Source organism: Manacus vitellinus, unplaced genomic scaffold (genome assembly GCF_001715985.3).
Source record: "Manacus vitellinus isolate BGI_N305 unplaced genomic scaffold, ASM171598v3 scaffold_3_pilon, whole genome shotgun sequence".
Taxonomy (NCBI): domain Eukaryota; kingdom Metazoa; phylum Chordata; class Aves; order Passeriformes; family Pipridae; genus Manacus; species Manacus vitellinus.
The window spans coordinates 12,556,708-12,580,032 of record NW_021940535.1 but is presented as its reverse complement, the minus strand read 5'-3'; the positions used below and the strand labels follow the sequence as shown (position 1 = coordinate 12,580,032).

Here is a 23,325-nt window from a genome sequence, read left to right as displayed (position 1 = left end):
TATTGAAAATTTTATTTTTTTTCCCCCTCAATGTTAAACATATTACAAAAACATTGTTTTCAGTCTGAATGCTAAGATGTTTTAGCAACTGGTTGCAGGTAACTGGTTTTCAGTCTTTATTTGCATTAATTTTAGCGTATAGTTCCAGTGTTCATTGATAATGGAATATGAAAAAAAAATGTGAAATTATACTGGTGTAATCTTCTCTTTGACACTTTTTCATCAATGTGTGTCATTATATCTCCCAGTTTACTCAATACTTAACTTGTGATATTAGCATTGCTGGAAGTGTTTGAGTTGAAGCAATGGCACTATAGCAATATTTGTATATTCTCTAAAAATGAAGTGTAATGGGTATATATATATTCATCTTGCTTATTTTGATGGTTTTGCTTGAATGTTACATTACTTTTCTGTCAGATTGGGCATTCTCAGTGTGCCCAGTATCTGGGCTATCTCATGGTCAAGTAATTTCTGGATATGAAGATCTATATATTCTATTTATCCACTGTTGATACTTGATTAATCAGTGTACATTTCATAGACAAAGTCTAAATGAATTAGTTTCTGAGGCAAATTTGTGTTGCTCTTGAGAAATTTGTCTGGATCATGTTTTTAGCCCCTGCAGTGTAGTTAGTAGTTGAGTGGGTTTGTTTTCGTGTTTACAAACACTTTCCGCTTCCCTTGGCAATTGTATAGTCTCGGCATTGTTATGAAACTGCTGTTGCAGCAGCACCTACTTTCTTGCTCATATCTGATATCATAAGTTTCTCATCTGTGTGCAGCCCTACACCAGATGAATTTTTTTACCATCCTTAACCACTCTTGCAGATCATTTGAAAATAAAAGCTTGTCATCTTATTTTCATCTTGTATCTATTGGTCATTGCTACAAGGTAGTGGTTTTGAAGAAGAGGATCATATGGAGATCATCTTTTCAGAGAAGGATCTAGATTTCTTCTGTGTATTCTCACTGATGTGTCCTGAAAGCAATAGAAATGATAATTAGACATTATTTAGTTTGTGAAGTCATTTGTGTGTGTTAACTTTTTTTTTCACTAGTCTAATCTTGCAGAGACAATCTTGCTCTTAAAAATATATTTGAGAATCTTTTCTGGCCTAAGTTTTCTGTATGTTAATGAGCAGTCAATCAAGTTTTATGATAATATTCTCTAAAGCCAGAGTATCGCATCAAGAACTAACATGCCTGGAACAGTGTAGAATTTAAACACTATTCCTTTTGGTAGTGGTGATAAAAGTTTCAGAACTCATGGCTATATCTGAACGGTAGCAAAGTGGCATCTTCATCTTCCATCTTTGGCTCTTTTAAGTGAGAGCTTTGTTAGGTTTGTTGCTTTGTTGATCCTTAAAATGTGGTCAATATTGACATGGCTCCTTACCATATGAATAAACTGGATGCATTTTTAATGGTCAAAATTGTGAAACTTAGGTTTACACTTCCAACTACATAACAAAATATTTTCATGCTTTTTACCTATTTTGTTTTCAAAGGCTGTGGATCTTTCCATTGATGAATCCAGTCTCACAGGCGAGACAGCTCCTTGCTCTAAATCTACAGCTCCTCAGCCAGCAGCAACCAATGGAGACCTTACTTCTAGGAGCAATATTGCTTTCATGGGGACATTGGTCAGATGTGGAAAAGCAAAGGTAAAATCATTATTGATAAAAAAGAGCATTTTCCATGTTTCAACAATTTGAAGTCACTTCTCAGTCATTAGTGTGATACTCTGCAGAGCACTTCTCATTGGTGCTTTTTCAGACACTGGTTTAATAAGAAAACTAGGCCCAGGAGAGCTCACATTTATAGGGAGCAGATGATGTGAAACTCCTCTTTCTAGAATGTGCTGATTTGTTTCTAGAGCTACATTCACATGTTTGAAAATTTAGGTGTGGCTAGTGTAGGTGTTACCCTTTTTGAGTTTTTTTACTGGTAATTAATAAGTACTTCAGCAGTGCACAGAATAGCAGTTTGTTTCACAGGGACAAAATGTTTTTTAGGAAAAAATATCTACTTGTGACAAGAATAATTTCATAAACAAAGTTAACAACTGTAGCAGGCTGAAAAGCATTTGCTCACTATTTGAACCAAAACTATAAGATCAACGACTAACATTATAATTAAACCTCAGATTTAAATTTACTTTATTTTTGTGTGTGGGGTTGTTTTTTTTTTAGGGGATAGTTATTGGAACAGGAGAAAACTCTGAATTTGGGGAGGTTTTTAAAATGATGCAAGCAGAAGAGGTAAGTGTATATTTCATTCATTGAAACTCTGAATTTATTCCATGGGAACTTAGTTAAACATAATTATGTTGCTTTTAATATTTTTGTTTCCTCTAGTGAAGCAGATCTTAGCTCTTGAACATGAAAGTAGTAATTGAATTCAGTGCAACAAAATATCCATAGCTGACTGAAAGATATTAACTGTGAAAATAATATTCTGAACCTGTCTAAATATTTACATAGTTTTCTATTTGGCTAAATTGAATTTTCTACAGATGATTAAAAAATTCCTTTTGAGATATAATTTACCTTCCATGACTTTAATGCCTCTGTTTGGAAAATCAGTTTTATTCTTCAAGAGCTCTTTGGTCTTGGAAGAAGTACTGTGGCTTTTAGTCAGCATGTTGTTTTGGTTTTCTTAAATTAAATTTTTAATACGACTTTTTGGATTAGATTTGTTGCAGACATCACAAAGCTCCCAAAGAATATTTCTAACAATTTTTTTTTTAATTCTGTGAAAGAATAGTCTGTTTTCTCTAAGTAACATATGGAAACATAGGGCATAACTGCACATTATTCACTGACTGTCTTGAATTTTGCACCTGTGAAGTAGTATGTGGTACAGTTAATTTGTTAACTGCTGCATGTTTGCCATTTATCAAGGCTCCAAAGACACCTCTGCAGAAGAGCATGGATCTCTTGGGAAAACAGCTTTCCTTGTATTCCTTTGGTATAATAGGTAGGATAATTTATGTAAAATAATTACAAATTATTATCTAATGGAAACTAATGTGTAGGCCTGGGAAATGGAAGGCTTGATCTCTTTTTAAAAAATATTTTGGCTTCTGATTTTATTGGTCACTTTGAATTCATTCCACTAGTCATCTGAAAATTACTAATGTGACATAACTCTAATCATAAGGTTGTTAACTTGCTTCTTCCTGCAAATGTGCTTTTCTGACTTACTTTTTGTCCTTTAGATGCTTCCTTTTAAATTGCAATATGTCTTTGTATTCTGGTTGAAGGTGTGCATAAGTGAGTACCTCACTGTTGGTGTGATTGGGCAACTTGACTGGCAGATACTTTCTTCACCTTTGCTATACTAATGGAATCATGCTTTGACAGTGAAAGAAGTAACAGATTTTTATAGGTAGCTCAATGATAAGCTTGGTTTTGGCTATTTGATGTCTTTTTTTTTTTTTTTGTCCCCATGAGGCTACAGTACATGTTGGTTTTACGTTTTTCCCGACGACTATTTTCTTTATAGGTGTTATTATGCTAGTTGGCTGGTTGCAAGGAAAGCATATCCTTGATATGTTCACTATTGGTGTGAGGTAAGATTTTTGTTTTTAAATAGTGTAGATCATGCATTCCAGCAAATGTCTGAAAGCTAGAGATGTATTTTATAATATGCTTGCACACACTGCTCTTAACTTCACGTTAAATAATTAAAAATGAAAATGGAAAAGCAAATTCATACTTATTTTTAATGATGCAGTATGTTCCTGTCAGTCTCTTAAACTGTACATTTATATGGTGATTTCTGAGTGTCTTGGGGAACATCTGCAAACAAGCACTAGAGTTGTACAGTTTGAATTTTCATCACTGAGTAAATAAAGTAATTTAATAGTAAACTGTAATTTTGTAAGAGGCATCTGACAAAGCTAAGTTACTGCAAACCTTATGTCATGTAGTTCAATAGCTCATTTTCTACCATATTATGCAGACTTAATCCCAGGGTGTTTGCTGAGAACAAATCTGAATCTAGATGGTCTAACTCTGTACTCTTAGAAAAGTTGCTGAGATACTAGTTACATGGACAGTGCATAAGGCAGAAGTGTTTCTTTAAATTCATGGTCAGACTCTGGATATTTACCCTTCTGTGGAGGGGAACCACCACCCCCCAGGAGATGCATCTTTGAGCATTGCCTAATGAGTTATTGTGATCTTGTTTACACTGTCATCGTGTTTTTTATTTGTTTGTTTTTTAAGAGTGCCATTCCCTCACTTAAATTGCTGCCACATTAAGATCTGGCAGTAGCCATTGTGGATCCGTTGTGGCATTTCTTAGTTCTATTTAGCACTGACTACACTTATTCTTACCAGTTTGGGCTGCTTTGCACAGCCCTGATTAGCATTTTGTGTAGGCAAAATAGGTACAATCGATTTCTCCCTCACCCCAACATTTCTTCATACTTTTGCATAAATAACGAGTAGAAGTAATCTATTTCATGTTTTACTGTCTTCAGTTGATATGTTTTAATGAATGGTATACATCTAGAATCACATGGCAGCTTCTTCCTTTCAGTTTTAACCTCAGTGACCAGACAGCTACAAAAACAGCGTTCTGAACTGTAAATGCATAATTACTATGTAATCTTGTGTAATATTCCAAAACAAGATTTGTATATTTACTTTCATTACAGTTTGGCTGTAGCTGCAATCCCTGAAGGACTCCCAATTGTGGTAACAGTGACACTAGCCCTTGGTGTGATGAGAATGGTGAAGAAACGAGCTATTGTAAAAAAACTGCCTATCGTGGAAACTTTAGGTATGACTAGACTAACTTAGAGATAGTATTTTGATACAAATGTTGGAAATCAACAGAAGAATTGATGACTAAAGATAAAAACAAAGCAGGTATTCTTATTTCGCTAGCAATGTGGAGGCATCTTTAAACATTTTTAAATCGAATGGGTTATTACACAGTAGCAATTCAGGTAGTTGTTTCTGTGGGCCTTCTAATTACTTAATTTTTTGAACTGAAATGAGCAGTTAATAGCATGCCATGCTGAGTGATTGGCTATATAGACTCTTTAAACTTGTTTGCTGTAAGATGTTCCTGTTAAATAAGACTTGTGAAATTATTTTCAAACCAAGAATTTTTGGTGTAAATTTAGGAACGGTATTGACAGTAGAAAACAAATCCAGATTTGAATATTAGAAAAAGCTTTGTAATCATAGTGCACCTTCAGGATGTTGTGCTACTCATATTAAAACTTAAAATCATTTAAAAACATTCAAGCTCAAAAACATTCAGCGTGCAGGTTGAATTGTAAAAAATGTAAAGCATGGAACATGGAACAGAAATAGAAATACTCAGTTAAATAATTCTGATACATTTGAATTTCTTTTTGCATTTGAAGATTGGAAATATTTTTTCCAATGCCTCTAGTGGAGTTTTGTTAGTGTTGCAAGGGTTTTTGTTGCTTTTGCAGCTCCTGCTGTCCTGTCCAGAAACGTCAAGATGCTGCAACAATCTATCCGAATCTCCATTCCTGAGTTAAAAAGGCATATAGAAATCTCACATTTTTGTAATCTTTTCAAGCTTATTGAAATTTGCAGACTTATCAGTAAGTCACACTTGTGTGACGAAAGTGTTGTGGCTGGTGTTAGATAGATCTTGTACTTTTTAATAAAGAGGAATGACTGCTGTAAAGCAGGGCCTCAATTTTCCTTGTCACCAGGAATCACAATTGAGATTTCAGTAATGTAGTTTGAGATACAGCAGAATAAAATAAAGGAGAAGTAGTGAATGGAAGGATTTTGGATGACTTGTGAACTCTGGATTTTAATTAGGTTTTTTCTGTTTATTGGACTAACTTACAAAGTACTTTGTACGATTATTCATTAATACTTGAAAATTTGCTGTCTTTTGTTAAATCTCTTTTTTTTTTTGTTTCACAGACAGCTGCAGTATTTCTAGAAAATTGCTTGTCTTGAATACTTTTGGCTTTGTAAGTTACATTATTCTAAACAAGCATTGCCTTATAAATGTTAATTGGTTATTTCAGGTTGCTGCAACGTAATTTGTTCAGATAAAACTGGAACTCTGACAAAGAACGAAATGACTGTTACCCATATTTTTACTTCTGATGGGCAGCATGCTGAGGTATGTAGTGTGATGCTTAGGCTTGAATTTTCCTTTTTCCTTTGTTTTGTATATCAGCTCAAACATGCTTGAATACACTGCAGGTAAAGCATCTGTCAAGAAAGTGTAAATTTACTGCACCAAACTCCTGTCCCTCAACTTCCAACCATTTCTGTTCTTCAGTTCATTTAGTATTGCAGCCTTTGAGCTGTGTTATCCAAGCCTTTTCTGGTTACAGAAGAATTTTTTTATATAATATGTTAAGTTCTTACATCTCTTGATGGCTGTACATCACAATAAGAGGCAGATGCTGAGATACAGCACAAAGGCAAGTTGAGAGATTGTGTTTTTCTTCAGTGTAGAAAGTTGAGGCTATTTTACTGTTTCAGGTGCATAAAAATAAAATTTACGTTACAAACATTTAAAACGTGAATACATAGCTTTTGGCTAAAAGACAGTTTATTGTGTGAATCCTTCACATTGAATATGTACTATCATTCATGTTTTTTTTTTAATAATAGATGGAGTTGGAAGTAGGAGTAGGACATGAAAGAGTGGTTGTTGAATTTGGGGAGTTGAAGTAATTGCACAAAAGAGAAGCAAAAGCAGCAGAGTGGAAAAGCAGTGAGGTGTGGAACTGGGAGTGTTTTAAATAAGTTCTTGAATTCTCTAGCTCCTTGATCAGGTTTTGTTTCCACGGTACAGTTAATAGATGGTCTTGTTTTCTTTTGTAAGCATAAATACTGGCATTTTTTCTTACTGCTTCCTATTATTTATCTATGTTTTCTTATATATCCTGATAGCTATTTTTTTATTGTTAGAATACGGTAGGAATACTGTAACTGCTTTTCTTTTACTACTAGCACAGTTGTATCTGAGTCAAATCAGCTCCTTTATCCTAATGGAAAAAGAACTTAAAATGACTCTGAAACATATTAGCTGTTAATGCTGTAGACAGGAAGACTTTTTTTAGGATCCTAGTGGGATGCCTGGTTTTTATGCACTAAAAATACAATTTTACTGGTTTTAACACTTCCCTGAAGTCTCAACTGAGAGGCTGTTCAACTGATTTTTTTTTTTCTTCTTACTGGATGAAAGTAGGACTCTGCTCTATACTTCCATTCCTCTGCAGGGGGTATGCATTATTAACCAGGGTAAAGATGAATAGGACACAAAAATTAGACAGCAAAAGAAAGAGGGGAAAAAAAAAAGCATGCCTAATACTGTAAGGAAACAATATACACTGCATTTATTTATGCTAAGGAATAAAAATGATACTTGTTAAAAAAATTAGTCCGTAATGTATTTCATTGAACTCAGAGTGTTGCTGCATTAGAAGCTGAGTAAGAAGAATCCATACACACTGAGTAAAATCAATCATTATGACTAGACTTTTAAAATTTTTCTGTAGTTTATAGTTTGGCTGCTTGTTTTGCAGGTTACTGGAGTAGGTTATAACAGGTTTGGAGAAGTGATGCTCGATGGTGAAGTTATTCATGGTTATAACAACCCATCCATTAGCAAAATTGTTGAGGTAAGATCTTGGCACAGAGAGGTGAGTTTTAATTGATGATGTAGCACAAGAACTTTGTATGGCATTTACTTTGTGTTCTGTTTTCCCTTTTCCTTCCTCCACTTTTAGGCTGGCTGTGTGTGCAATGATGCTTTGATTAGAAACAACACACTGATGGGGAAACCAACAGAAGGGGCTTTAATTGCACTTGCTATGAAGGTGAGTACCTGATGATGCTTTTTTGATTCATAGCAGGTGGGAAGTATGTAGAAATGTGGTTTCGTTTTTCTCATTTTCTTTTCCTTTGGGTCTCCTAGATTTGTTGTAAATCTTGGGTGTTCTAATGGATAATAAAAAATACTTAGGACTGAAGTAAAATCTCTATTTTGATCTTCTTGCACTTAGTACTGCCTTTTTATCTGCCACAAACTAATTTACCTGTTGAATGTTGATTGTGATGTCTCTTTCCTACTTCTTATCAGAAGCAGTGAGAAGCTGATAACTGATGTATAGGTGCCTGCAGCATTTATAACTCCCTTCAAGTGCAGGGCACAGCTAGTTTGAATTGTGGACACTGTGCTGAAATGTTTGGGTTTTTTTGGTGGGGGGAAGGATGGAGGTGTTGTTCCTTTTTTTTTTTTTCTTCTGTATAATGTTGTGACACACCCATTATAGCTACTGAGAAATGTGACAAGGCACTTGATTTAGCACTTGATTTTTTTTTTTTTGTCTATGATGGTGAATGAACTCAAGAACAGTAAAAGATGAACGTGTGACAGTCTTTCCCTGTGTAACTCAGGCATAAGTTGTAACTATCTTTTTGCTGAGACTCATTTTAAGTCCCCAGTCTTTGACTGGAAAGGACAAGACCAATGTTATTTTGACAAGTGTGTAGAAACTGAAAAGAACAGGAATCTTTCACATCTGTTGCTGGAAAGGGAGGTAGTGATGGGGCGGAAGCTCTGTTAAGTACTAAGAGTGGTTTATAGCGGGCTGCTCTTTTTGTGTCTTCTTGGATTGGCATTTTCCCTTGGAGTAGGTTAAGGGTAGAGCCTGGAATGCAGCAAATTGCATTAGGGCTGGGGACAGAATAGCATTTGAAATGAAATGCATTTTGTCTGGAGTCTTCATGGTTAGTTTCAGTTTAAATGCTTGGGTGTTCCTGATCACTGAAAAAAAAGTCATTTCAGATTTGGTCATTCAAACTTCAAATCAGAGTCTTGCCTTCTCCAGACTTTTATCCATAGTCTTGTGTTACAATTTTGTAGGCACTTCTAGCAGAGAAATTATATAGAAGGTATTTAAAAAAAAATGCATTAGGGTGATAGACATTTTTTGTCAAACCAAGAACTGTATTGCTAGCCATTGCAAGACTTATCTTTGGCTCAAAGATAAGAAATAGTGTTAAATGGTCTGACTCATGCTGAAACCTGATAGAAGATGGTAGGTGCTTTCACTGCTGGTTTGTCAAAAGTCTACTTAAATTGGAATAGTGTACACAAAAGCAACTTTGGAGATGAAACTGGTTTTTAACGATGTGATGTTTGTTAGCTGAGGTGTCTCAACAAGTCAACAAATTGCACATCTGTTTGAAAAGAAAAGGTCCTGACATTGTGGTGGTACTTCTGTTTTATACAGATGGGTTTAGATGGGCTCCAGGAAGACTACATAAGGAAGGCTGAATATCCCTTCAGCTCAGAACAGAAATGGATGGCTGTAAAATGCATTCACAGAACACAGCAGGTAAACTTCAATGACGATTTCCTTGTGCACTGGCTTTGTGGAACATTTATCTACTTTGATTAATATCCTAATTTTTTTCCTTCAGAAGTTATGGCAAGCTGGCAGTAGTGTACAGTCCTGGAAATAGGGTTTGATAAAAGACACAGTTTTAGTTTCAAGCTCTGAAGTGGAGATAAGGAATAGCAAGAAATTATTTCTTTAGAAGGCATACTGGGAAATTATTTTAAGTGTATTGAAAGCTGATGCCTTGAATGTAGACCTACCTGTTTTTTCTTCCTTCTCCCTCCTCAAACATCTAAAGCAATTCTACCAGTCTTCTGCTGTTTCAGTGCTGCTTAGTTATATAATGAATTAAGAGCAAGAATATGCATTGATGTTCAGTAGTAAAATTTCTTTTGTTTGAAAACAGAGTTTCTGGTTTTGATGCAGACCTCATGTCCACAGTGTTGACAAATTTTATCCTGGATTATAATACAATTTATTTAACCTATTTTTCTGTCTTCTGGTGCTTTCCAATATATACTTGCTTTCATGTTTCATTTAGACCAATCTGAATGTTTTTGTTACAAGTATTGACATAATCTCTACCAGTCTGATAACTGGAGCCTTCTAGACACTATGTGCAACAGCAGACTTCATATTGGATTTATGGAAAATTTCCTAGTACTTCTGACCAAAACCAGGCTTACTGACAGTGTTCAAGTATCACAGCAAAATCTTTGCTTTGGGAGCGAAGCATTTGACTCCTTTTATTTATATGGATTATATGATTGATGATTCATGTCTGTATACACAGTGGTGAGCAGGAATTCGTATAAGATTTTAATCTTACAAGGATTTACTGTGTCTGTGTTCTGGAATCAGCAATTTTATGAGATTGTTGAAAAATTGGTAACAGATTTAAAGGGAGCATAAACTGTTTGAAGGCTAAGAAAATACAGTGGGTTTAGAAACTTGGAGCTCTATCACTTAAGCCTATCACGAAAGACTGAAATAACTTGACTACTGTGCATAAATACCTTCACAGGGAGAAAATAGATACATTGAAAAATGCTTTTTAGTTCAACTGAAGAGAAGGTGAGTGATCAGTGATTGGAAATTGAGCTGAGGCAGCAGTTCTTAATGGCAAATGGGGGAAGGGAAGGAATGAGTTGATTTAGCGTTAGAGTTCAGTGTCTGAGGTAGGTGGTGGACTCGCAGTCTCTCAATATCATCATATCAAGGCTAGATGGCTATCTGGAAGATATTAGAGTTGTTAGGCCTGGTACAAGGATGCAGATGATGTTTATTTACCTGTGCAGCTGGTCTGACGATGAGCTGAAGGTTTTTCAGGTCTAATGTTCTGTGTAGGTTTAATTTCTGTCCTTCACATGGCCTCTTTAGTCTGTAAAGTGACTTTGCATGGCCTCTTTAGTCTACACTGTGACTGTGTCTAATGTGCCTTATGTCTACTGAAATGAGATATTGATTGTTGGCTTTGCTCTTTTGACATTACTGCTCTTGAACAAACACTATGTAGAGATACTGAAAAGAACAGAATTTGTGTTTACAAGGTTGATTTTCATTATGTTCTGAAGGCTCTAAGCAAAAGTACAGATATGCCATTCTTATGTGTCCATGTGTGTATGTACTTGTGTGTGTGTCCTTATATGTACACATGTGTGCACACAACAATTCTTTTTCCTTTCAGGACAAACCCGAAGTTTGCTTTATGAAAGGTGCTTATGAACAAGTCATTAGGTACTGCACATCGTATAACTGTAAGGGACAGACCCTACCTCTTGCTCAGCAACAGAGAGAGCAATACCAGCAAGAGAAGACATCTATGGGCTCTGCAGGACTTAGAGGTAAGGCTGTTTCAGTGTCTCAAAATAACAATTTTTCTTTTTAAATGGTACTGCTTACTGTTTAAAAAAAACCCAAAAACAAACAAGAGCAACCAAAAACACTAGGATCTTTTTTTTTATTCAGTAAGTGCCACTGGGTTGTTTAATTTTTAGACCTGTATAGTAATGTGATTAATTTCTCACCTGCAAAGGGTGAGAAAAGGCACTGTTGGTTCCTGTCATGCATGTGACCATAACTGGATGGTAAATTGCTACTTAATAGCTTCCATACCTTATTGTAGATGTCTGTGGACTCTTTTGAACATGGATGTGTTTATTTTTCTATTACTTTGGCTCCTTCCACCTTCATGAGTTAGGCTAGCCCAACTGATTGCAGGTCAGAAGATGCCATTATGATTATCTTCTATGTTAACAAACTGTGTAAGATTTTAAATATAACAGAAAATATTTTTCAGAAAATGATTGTCAGAAGTTGATTTGGGACCAGGATTATACATGACTGGCTTTCTTTGGCCTCTGTAAGGAGAACTCTAGGCTGTTAAGTCCATACACAGCTTTCCTCCCCACCCCCCCCAAAGTGTGGATATTCTGTGGTTCAGGAAATTTCTAAGATGCAAATTATTAGAATCTGAGAAGATATGCTAGGAGGGGCATCTCCTTGTGTTGTTTTGTTCAGACAGTCATTCTTTCTGTCTGTCAAACAAAAATCTAGGGTAATGTTTTGAAAAAAGTGAACTTGCTTTTTCCTTGCAACTCTAATGTCACTTAAATCTATTGGAATTAAGAATCCTACTGTAAAAGGGATTCCAGAAATATTCAGCATGTACTCAATGAAATCTGCCTCTATAAAAGGAAAAAAACGCCAAAGCAGAAAATAAATACATTAACCAATCCTCCCTTTCATCCTTGTACATAAAAGAAATGTACAGAGAAAGCACAAAGCTAGATGTTGTTCTCTTTACACACAGTGGAAGTATAAACTCTTTCAGCTGAGAACGAATAGGAAAGTTATCTTCAAAACCTGGAATACAACTGTTTGGTAAGAAGACTACTCTAAAAGACAGGCATATACCTAAGTAGGCTATTCTGAATATTCAACATATGTTGCTAAAAAGGTTCTAAAAAGAGGAAAATTGCAATTCCCACCCTTTTGCTTTGTGCTGGCCTACTAGTTTGAAACAGTTGTTTTAAATGCTCTGTAAATGTTACTTTCAAATTGTAACATTCTTTCTTTGTTTGTTTCCTAAAAGTTCTGGCCTTAGCTTCTGGTCCTGAGTTAGGACAGCTGACTTTTTTGGGACTTGTGGGAATAATTGATCCTCCACGGACTGGTGTAAAAGAAGCTGTTACTACACTGATCACATCAGGAGTTGCAATAAAAATGGTTACTGGAGATTCACAGGAAACTGCAGTTGCCATCGGTATGAATAGGCCACTTCCTTTCATTTTTTACTTTTTTTCTGTTTAGCTAATAGTTGTGAAGTGTGAGTATTAAGTCTAATATTTGTGAGTTTTGTATATTAGGTTAACGGGTGGCACAGTGGAAATAGCAGGGGAGAAAAAATCAAACAAAAAACTCAACACCCTAGCCTGAAGTGGTACTTTGGTTTCTTCTTTAACTGTAATTTCTCTAATTTGGTTAATATGACGTTTACTTTTTGAAGCTATGTATTTTCTTACTGTATTTTGTTATAGCATGTAGTTGATTTCTGATTCTGACACCCTCAACACTACCTTCCTTACACTCTTTGCCTCGTGGCAAAGAGGAGGAACTAAAATAGCCAGTGACAAGGAATATTGATCTATGGCACTTTAATGCTGTCCAATACAGTTTTGTCCATACAACTAAGTTTGAAGCTTAAGTACTCTTTAAGTATTATAAATATTTAAACAAACAACTTCTTTTTGCAATGTAGTGCATTAAAGTACAAGTGCTTTAGCCAGAATGTGAATTCTTTACAAACAGGATGGTGAACAAACAGTTGAATATGCACATAAAAAGTATACCCCCAAATTTGCAGTACTTTCTCAGAGGTTTTTTTAACTTGTCTCCCCGACGTTATTTTTCATTTTCTGTCTTGTTATTTTTGAACTGTGAATTCTTTGAGAGTACTGAGCCCTTGTGTTTGTTTATATGAAACCTAACAGAATGAGCTACAAACCTTTAGACCTAAAAGACTAAGCAAATAAATATCTGATTAGAATAGACTTTGTAGCATGTTTTTGTTACTCGGGAGTTCAGACAATTTACTCCAATGTACTGAATCAATAATGTAGTAAGATGGTCTGATCTTCTGCGGAAGATATTAGGATGAAAAAAGTATAACTGGATATTTAACATCTTAAATGGATAAAATATTATAATATGTCTTTTATATTACTCATTTACAGCTAGCCGACTAGGGTTGTATTCCAAAAATTCACAGGCAATATCTGGAGAAGAAATAGATGATTTGGATATTCAGCAGCTTTCTCAAATAACACCAAAGGTTTGTTTTGATATACTACTTACTGAAATGCAGTAAAAGTTACATTTATATATTGAGAAATGCTTTTGTTCTGTGGAAAGCTAAAGTGTAACTTCTGAGACACAGATAATATTGTTCTAATAAATATCTTTGGGTCTGACATATGACAATATGAAAATTTATTTCTTTCAACTTAATTATCTTTTTAGTGGGTTTATTATTTTTGTCTCTTTTAATGGTTCAGTATCTTTATTGGAATGTTCATTTTGCTACCTCTCAGTGAACATCACCTTTTTGTATTATTAGACTATTTTATTCCTAAGTAACCCAGCTCATATATATATTTTATATATATATATATATATTTTATATATATATATTTTTTACATATATATATATATATATATATATAACCTTACAGTCTGCATGTTCAGACAGTCCACTGTTTTGTAATTTGTAAGAGGAGCTGTCTGTGTTTTTAATGATTTTAATCGATCTGAGGTCACTGGTTGAGAATTTTGAAAGAGTCTGTTTATTAAGTTACTGCTTAATACTTTTTAGTTATTAAATAACTAAATGGATTAACCAATGTCAAAGTTGTAAATGTGAAGGCATAATCAAATGCAATTGAAGTTCAGGTTTAGCTGTGTTGCAAGATTTATGCATCAAAATGCTGCTCTGTTTGCAAAAGACTGTAAAATTAGACTGCAGCATGCTTAAGTCTGATATGAACAAGCCAAAAGCCAATATTTACAATCAAGAAGTGTGCTGTCAGCTGCTTGTCTTTCCTTAGTGACTCACAGAAGCTTGGAAAAAAAAGAATTGTGTGACAAGTAGTAATTTTTAGTTTATTTGGCAGTACTCGTTCTTAAGGGCTCTCCACATTAAATAACTGAAATTACTGCAAATTTACTGAGGCATGTTTGACCTGAGACCCAATTTCTTTTCGAGGTGTTTACTTAAAATCTTATTAGGAACTAATTAGAATCAACTAATAAGATTGATATCTGTATGCAGTCTAAAGTGACTATTGAGAAGTCTGACTTCTTATTAGGCTTTTTAAAAGGAAAAATACTAACTATATGGAGTTTATGGAAAACTAAATTCCATGTGCTCAAATTTCAATTTACAGAGAAATCAAGAGACCAAGAAAAATCTGAAAATTATTCCTTCTAATCTGGAATCTTTATTAATTAGCTATGAAACATCAGTTGTTAATATTGTGATACAGAAACTGGTAAAGTTGAAATATACTGAATAACATGCCACTAGTCCTGACAAGAGAAAAACACATTAATTGTAGAGTCAGCATGGCAATTGCCTGTGTGAATTTAGTCAGGAAGGCCAGCAGCTGTTTTAGCTCAGTTAATTAATTATTTTAGAAGGTTTCTAAATTGCATGTTCTATCCTGAAATAAGTAGCACCAACTTTGTTTACCAGAATGCACTTAGAATCTTATCTGGAATTAAGGATTTCACTCAATTAAAAAACCAGCTCACTGGTGCTTCAACTTTATAGCCAACAAGAATACAGTTGGCCCTTGATAGTATTTTTTATCCTCTAGTTTTATAAAATCCAGTGCAATTCTTTTTATTTCTCAAATTTTCATTGTTTCTTCTTTGTGCTTTTAACAGGTTGCAGTATTTTACAGAGCCAGTCCCCGACATAAATTGAAAATTATAAAGGTATGTCTCATAGAGGCTCAAATCCTGGACTGTTGCTATGGGTATTGCCTGTGGTGCCTTTACTTGAATTATAATGTGCTACAGTGTGTCAAGATGAAATCAGAAGTGCATTTGCTTTGAAAGTAAAGTATGTTTGAAAATATTACCTAGAAAAGTGCACAGTGCCCATAAGGAATAGGCAGCTGGTAGGCAACACTGTGCTTTCTTCTGTGGAGGGAGCTCAGGACTGATTGAGATTTTATGTCACATTGCAGTTGAATTGACTGGGAACTTGAAAGAATCGTATATCTGATTCCTCTCAGACAAGATAAAAGGGCGTGAATTTCAAGCCATGTCTGTGGCAGTGCTTCTGTACAGAAGTTAACAAAAGAAGGTAGCAAAGAGGGACATACTCAATGTAACAATTGGTACAATCAAAAAAGAAACAAAAAGGAGAAAGAAAGAACACTGAGACAGCTGGAATACATGAAAACTTATAAGCGGTCGATAATGTTAAAATGTCAATACAATGTCTTCATTCTTTCTCTGGAGTTTTTTGCTTTCCCTTAAAGGCAAATTTTATATACCCTGGCTTTAAAATTTAGGCTGTCTGAATATATGAACTGAAGTTTAGCCTAAAATCATGTATAAAAATTAATTAGAAGAAAACCTGCAGCTTTTTTCTTTAGGAGGTTATGATGCAATTATAAGAAATGGGGGAGGGCAGGCAATGACACAAACCTTATATCTAGAATAATTTTATAGGATGGGTTATTTCAATCCCTAATTTAAGCTCTTCTCCCTTTCCTTAGTCCCTGCAAAATAATGGTGCCGTAGTAGCTATGACAGGAGATGGAGTGAATGATGCTGTTGCTCTGAAGGCTGCAGATATTGGTGTAGCAATGGGACAAACTGGAACAGATGTTTGTAAAGAGGCAGCAGATATGATCCTCGTGGATGATGATTTTCAGACAATAATGTAGGTGCCCTTTATATACATATCTGGTACTGTATAGTTTTAATGAGATGTTGCCTGGGTTAAAACCAACAGAAGTTCCCCAAACTTGTAAGTGTAGCAGCTGTAAATGAGTTTTCCACTAAGTCAGGAGAATTATCTTTATGTTGATCACCTGTATTATCCCATTAAAAAAAAAGATGTGGGAACATAATAGTGCAATGGGCAACTAAGCATTTCTGTGGGTTTTTTGTATGTTTATAATAATATAAGCGTGTATTTACCTGTTTAGACCTTTTTCTGCTTTGGACTCATACACAGATCAGATGTAAGTAACAAAGGAGGCTGTGCATGTATGTGCTATAAAAAGGAACCTGTATTTCTACTACTCCAAGTAGAATTATGGAAGTAGCATATTTGGAAACATAACTGAAGTGAAATTTTGAGTCTATTAGCTGTCAGTAGAATTCATCTTCATTTAAATTTCTTACGTCAGAAGGATAAAATTTATGAAAAGGTGACAGAGCATTCCACTCAAGCTTTAAAAAATTTACATAGTTCTGTGTTCGTCTTCAACTCTTAAATGTTGTGGTGTTGCAGAAAAGGAAAAGAAAATGAACTATTTATACATCACAGGTGAAAAGAGATTATCAGCTTCTGGTAACCAGCTGTTTGTACTTGTTCACCTTTTTTGTTTGGTGTATTTCAAAAAGAGCTCAGCTAAACTTATCCTATTTTGACTTTAATTCATCTGACTTTTGAAGGTGGCAATTGTTGACCGATCTGGACTGCTGTCTAGCAAGAAATTTTGCATCCATCTCAGAGCACTTCAGTTTTGAACTATGACACTTAACCCTGGGGAAGAAGTGAAATGTAGTACAGTATAAGAAAATCTACCTAGTTAGCAGTATGTTAAAGGGTGATCTGAGAGTTAAAAGGTTCCTGTACTAATTCAGCCAACTGCAATGTGCTGTTATGCAGAAACAGAAGAGAGAAGGGAATAATTTTGGCATAGTCAGAAGACTACATAGGAAGGACATGTGGGCTTATTGAGGCTTTGGCTGGAATGCTTTATCCAGTTTTGCTCCCTTCATCAGGAAGGTTCTCAATAGGAAAATGAGAAGAGTGATGAATGCTAAGGAGAAAAAAAAAAGTGTGAACTTCCATAGTTTTACATCCTCCTCCGCTCCCTTTAATGTTTTTATCTTAAAAGTTACAGGAGGAATGCTGATTAATTGTTGTTCTTGGCTATTGGGGGAATAGAAGAAAAAGATCAGCTTTATTTGCATCAAAGTAGGCTTGATTTGGGTATTAGAAAATTCTTTCTCACTGCAGTAATTGTGATAATGTGATAGGCAAGTTGTGACACATGCTAGGGGTTAAGGCGATGATCTGTATATATTTCCTTCTGATGCAGTAAGAATACATGGTCTTCTAAAGTCATGCTGTATTTCTGTTTTTTAAAGTATGTGTGTGGAGTTGTTTGTGGTTTTTTTGTTTGTTTTTCTTTTTACATTATCTGACTTGAATTGGAAGCTCTCATCAAGGATGATGATAAATTTTGAATAAGGAGGCAATTTTACTAATAACCTTTTATTTTGTAAGTTAAGCAGTTGGAAAAATAAGTTATGATTAGTCACAATCAGATAATGGTTTGGGTTCTTATAGTCAAGTTGAAAAACAATGAATGCCAACATTATAAGAACATCAACTCCATTTGTTTCCTGCCATTTTTATTGCTGCTTACGTTAGTAGCTTTTTTGCTTTGTTTTAACTCTTTTTTGGCAATAGTTTTATTCATCTTGTGATGTAATCTTTCTTTTTAATTGCAGGTCTGCAATTGAAGAGGGTAAAGGAATTTATAATAACATAAAAAATTTTGTTAGATTTCAACTGAGCACGTAAGTTAGAAAATTTGTCAATATCAGAAGTTTTTAACTAAGTTGTGAAAGAATCAAAGGATCATGAAGCAGATGTGCTTCATGTCAATATTGTAAACGTCATGGAGGATGCTGCTACACTGTGCTTATGAGTTTTTTTGTGTTTGGTGGCTTGTTGCATTTTGAAACAGAGCAATAAACAGAGAACTAACTTTGTCACAGTTAAGGTGTCCCGTTAAGGTGTGTAAAGTCAGTTACTGAAAGGATAGGAAGAAACAGCATAGCTCCCTTTGGGTCTCTGTTTTAAAGAAGCTAGTAGTCAGTCCCTCCTTAACCAGAGCTTGTATTCAAAAGGAGGAAACCAGGGAAACAGGAGGTTAGTTTTTCTGTAATCCATACACTGGTTTGTGGAATGAGTTAGCTATACAAAGCTGACTTCCTTTTCTTGCGTATAAGGATCCATATGCTAGCTATGTAATGTGTATGTAAGACAAGAGTTTATTAAGCCTTAGTTTAAAAAATTTATCTTATTGAGTCTGGATTCAGGAACATGGCTTTTCTCTTCACCATGTTGTTCATGTACTTCATGGCATTTCAGGGTGGTCTGAAAGTTGCAGAAATTAAAAAAACAAACAAACAAAAAACCAAAACATAAACCCCCAAACAAAACCAAAACAACCCCCCCAACCTACAAATAACAAATAGCCCCACCCAAATAATACCAAAAAGAAAAAATAAATCCTCAACAAAAACTCACAACAAACCCCAGAAAATACCAACTTCTTTACCTGCATAAAACTTAAAAGAAGTGTCATGTATCTCCAGCCTTGACTGAGCAAGCAGTGCTCTCCAAAGGCTGCTTGGTCATTCAGGGTGCTGCCCAAAGAGACTGTCATCTCCGGTCAGCCTCTAACGACCAATGCCCTGAAGCACCTGCATGCAGGGTTGAGTCTGTGGCTGCCAGCGCACCTTTCACGTGCTGTTTCGACCCTCACCCATCACTACAGGGCTTTGCAAATGTGGGTAAGGCCTTCGAGCCTGCGCAGTGGATTTTTTAGGTCAGATGCAGCGTGCGCGGAACTGAACCCACCCTTTAATCCTGAGGTTCATCTGCCAGGGCCGAGCGAGCTTGGACGGTGGCAGCGAGGTCCTCGGGACACAGGTTTAATTAGAGTATCCTTCTCTTAGATGGATGGCCTTACAGGGCTGAATGAGCTCCATCTGCCTGGGTTTGGAATAAGAGTTGTCCTTCTCCTAGGATGACTGCCAGAAGGCTAACGAGCTCATCCTGCCCGTGGATATATTGTACCTGACCCTACAGTTCTGACCTGTCTGGCATGGGCGACCCTACTGAAGGCACGTACCATTGCCAGCATAGCTCACAACCGTAAAGGGGTACACAGGCTTCTTTCCCATTAAAATGGTTAGGGCAAGCCTTATACTCCCTGCTTTTCTGCCACCCATCTATATTCTGTCCCAGGGAAATACCCAGGAACATCCCTTTGTCCTGACCACCCTTTCAGGGCGCAACAAATATATCCAGAACCTACCGAACCTGGGCAGTAGCTGCAGGTGAGCCAAAAACAAACCGTTCCAGCCCCCGTACCTACCCAGGGTTCGGGTGTCTCTCAAGGCCCCAGCGTGGCCAAGACCCCCAACCCCCAGAGGAACCCACTGTCCACCCTGACCTTAACCTCCCCCCACCGTGTTACCACATATCTTCCCACGTACTGCTCACCTGGGACACTTATATACAGGGCTGCCCCGCCCGCCCTCCTGCCAGTCTGAGGGCCCCCATGGCCCACCCAGCATCCTTCCCCTCCCCCAAACCGGACTGGCAAACCTCTGTGTGCTCTAAAGCTCCTGCTTCTGAAAAATAATTAAGTCTAGATATTCTGGGAAAGTGTGCTTGCCTGTTAGCCTTGGGAATGGTAGCCTCAGGTTTTTGATGAGTAAGTTACCCTTTGTTTTTTTCTGTCCCTCTTTGCAGGGAGAGCATAATAAGGTTCAGTAGACTGCTAAATTTGGAATTATTAAAAGCCTTGCTCTCTTGTTGGTTATGAAACCACTTAATCTTGTACTGAGAGCAATTAGTACTTACTTGTTTACAGAGGTTTCTAATACCAAGCTTGCAGCCAGCTAATCTGTTTTTCAGTCTTTCACCCAGCCTTCTCATCTTGCTACTAATGACAAGTTGTGTAGGTATTTTTAGGGAGCTTGGGTAGTACCTTGCCTTGACTGATCAGTCAAACTAGTGACAGGTGCACAAAGTGATTTTGTTTACATTAGAAGTGTAAAAGCAGTTTGTTTTTCAAAACCATGTTTACAAGTTCCACTTCTGGCACAATAAAAATATAGCACCCAGTTCCCCAGTAAAAAAAAAAAATCAATTAGGTGAAGGTGAGTGATAACTCTGAATGTTATCTAAAAGTCTGGGAGGTTTATAGATGCAAATTTGCTGCCTTTTTATTGCCAGAACAATGCTGGTTTAAATATGGACTGTGTCAGGATGAGTATTCTAAAGGATTTCATGCTCTACCTTTAAAGTTTGTCTTATGTTGGTCATGATTCACACTGTCAAAATCTGTGTCTACTCTTAAACAGTTGAAGTGTTGATTACAAAGCAGTTATCAGTGGATCTTCAGAAATGTTCCATGCTGACAGTTATAAAAATGGATTCTTTCAACAGGAGTATAGCAGCACTGACTTTAATCTCACTGGCTACATTAATGAACTTTCCTAATCCTCTCAATGCCATGCAGATCTTATGGATCAATATTATTATGGATGGACCTCCAGCTCAAAGGTAAGTAATTACTTTAAATTCCATTATGTTCTGTAGTCCTTTTATTTCAGCAAGGAAAATGGTTCCTCATAAAGGAAACTGTGAAGTGTTAACCTTCAGTGAAATGTTTATGAAAGAGCAAACTTTTTCTTTGAATTACAACGTTTGCAGTATGGTTCTGTGTTAATTCCATTTGGTTTGCTTTAGTGACTAACAGTATTATGGGGGCAGGAAGGATACCCAAAGATCGGTGGATATGCCCGTGAAACTTGCATGCAGGGTTTTGGCTTCCCTCTGGGGTCTTCCTCTGACCCTCTTCACTGCAGATGGATGGTGGTGGGAGATATGGAGTGGAAACAGTAATAAATCCTCTTTCTTCCAACTCAGAAAATCTAGTTAGAAGCTGTGAATTATTTTTATGATGATAAAAATGTAAGATATTCTTTTAATTGTAAGCCTTGGGGTGGAGCCTGTGGATAAAGATATTATTCGAAAGCCTCCAAGAAATTTGAAGGACAGCATTTTGACCAAAAACCTGATTGTTAAAATCCTGGTTTCATCAATAATTATCGTGTGCGGAACACTGTTCGTCTTCTGGAGAGAGGTAGGACAAAAGTGCAAAACTTAAGCAATAACAACCTAATTTAAAGGAAATCCTTTTTATACTAGCGCTTGGAATTCAGAATTAATGTGAACTTAGTTGCAATTTTTGCCCATGCTTATTTAATACTAGCAGATTAAAGAGGAAGATTTTCAAAACAGTTATTGAAATGAGAAATACAGTTTTATTCCCCAGTTTCTAGTTTAACACAGACTTTTCCAGGTCCCAAATCTACTTGGGAAACTTTGGCCCATATAAAGTAATTGTACAAATCTTCTAGCCAGACTGTTATGAAACAACCATTTGACTTTCTTTTCCCAGTAGAGAAAAATGTTGTTTGAACTTTTGATAGAGCATCATAGAATTCTTGCTATTCCATGTGCTTGCATAAATGTTGGCCATGAGACTTCATTTATTCATAGTTCAGAATTACAAATTGTTATAAGTTACAAGTGTGTAATTTTTGCTTTATGATTTATTAAATTAACTTGGAGCAAACAAGTTACTTTTGTTTCATTTCCTAGGTAGTAGAACTTGAATTACTGTAATAACTTTAGTTGTGGCAGATATAAAGCATGCTAAAGCCATTTAATTTTCTTTTGTTGGCAGTTAAGAGACAATGTAATAACACCTCGAGATACAACCATGACTTTCACCTGTTTTGTATTTTTTGATATGTTCAATGCTTTGAGTTCTAGATCTCAGGTAAGTGATTCTTATTGTCCATTTACACAGTATTTACACAGTATGCACAACTTTCTTTGAGGGAAGATCTTGCTATGTTTGTTTCAAATGTTTTCCTGTAGATTTACTTCACATCTGCTATTAAGCTTCAGAGTTTCACGTATTTCGTAGGTAGGATTTCTTAAATTACAGGTAAATTAGGTTACCTAATTTGTTTACATTGTGCAGAGCTGCTAGTAATGCTTCTGTCCTGACAGAAGCAAGAAAATTGTTATTAAAAACTGAAGTGTTATGGTGCTTTATAGTGTTGTGTAGACTTAGTGGTTTTTTTCCCCCCTTACCAGAATCTGAAATTTCTTGAAGGCCTTAGCTTTTATAGTTTATATTTTATAATCCTAAACCCATAGTCCAAGGAAAACTTTTTAAACTGTTCTGTCTATTTTTTTGTTTTAAGGAAAGTCTGAAATTTTGTGCTAGTATACATTACTACATTTACTCTTAATTTGCAGTCTGTTTTCTGATGTGAATTGTCAGACCACCAAAAAACCTTCCTTCTAGTATAGGGGGAACCTTTTTCTAGTGCACTGTAGTTGCAGAAAAGTGAGCTCAATTGGCAAGTTGTTGACTATGAAGACAAGACTTGTACTCTGTTTACCAGGGAGAAAATGCAATTAACCTGTTCAAGAACTTGTTCTGGTTTATCTAAGAGGTCAACAATAGATTTTACATTTTTTCTAAAAGTCTAGATGAATAGATTTTACATTTTTTCTAAAAGTCTAGATGAAAAGAAATTGTAATTACAAATTATTTTCTTGTCAAGATAATTAAGATTACATGTACAGTGTAACATATTACTTTTCTTACAGACAAAATCTGTGTTTGAGATTGGACTTTGCAGTAACAAAATGTTCTGCTATGCTGTCCTTGGGTCTATAATGGGGCAGTTATTGGTCATTTACTTTCCCCCACTTCAGAAGGTTTTTCAAACAGAGAGCTTGAGTGTCTTGGGTAAGAACAGTTCCCTTTTCAAAACTGTACATTAAGGATTAATTTATAAATGTGTTAGTGATT

General features: G+C 35.8%; 1 protein-coding gene across 10 annotated transcripts in view; it reads left to right on the top strand.

Moving 5' to 3' along the window:
• ATP2C1 (ATPase secretory pathway Ca2+ transporting 1) overlaps positions 1-23,325 on the top strand; it is a 68,753-nt gene that overhangs the window by 38,991 nt on the left and 6,437 nt on the right. For all 10 annotated transcript variants that reach the window (XM_018075530.2, XM_018075535.2, XM_018075524.2 and 7 more), the window contains 19 exons: positions 1,512-1,667; positions 2,196-2,264; positions 2,907-2,982; positions 3,511-3,577; positions 4,670-4,794; positions 6,038-6,135; positions 7,553-7,648; positions 7,757-7,846; positions 9,266-9,370; positions 11,061-11,217; positions 12,468-12,638; positions 13,609-13,706; positions 15,320-15,370; positions 16,162-16,328; positions 18,137-18,205; positions 20,874-20,990; positions 21,426-21,573; positions 22,180-22,275; positions 23,121-23,262. In XM_018075530.2, the coding sequence (XP_017931019.1) occupies positions 1,512-1,667; positions 2,196-2,264; positions 2,907-2,982; positions 3,511-3,577; positions 4,670-4,794; positions 6,038-6,135; positions 7,553-7,648; positions 7,757-7,846; positions 9,266-9,370; positions 11,061-11,217; positions 12,468-12,638; positions 13,609-13,706; positions 15,320-15,370; positions 16,162-16,328; positions 18,137-18,205; positions 20,874-20,990; positions 21,426-21,573; positions 22,180-22,275; positions 23,121-23,262 (2,098 nt within the window). The remainder of the gene's footprint in view (positions 1-1,511; positions 1,668-2,195; positions 2,265-2,906; positions 2,983-3,510; positions 3,578-4,669; positions 4,795-6,037; positions 6,136-7,552; positions 7,649-7,756; positions 7,847-9,265; positions 9,371-11,060; positions 11,218-12,467; positions 12,639-13,608; positions 13,707-15,319; positions 15,371-16,161; positions 16,329-18,136; positions 18,206-20,873; positions 20,991-21,425; positions 21,574-22,179; positions 22,276-23,120; positions 23,263-23,325) is intronic.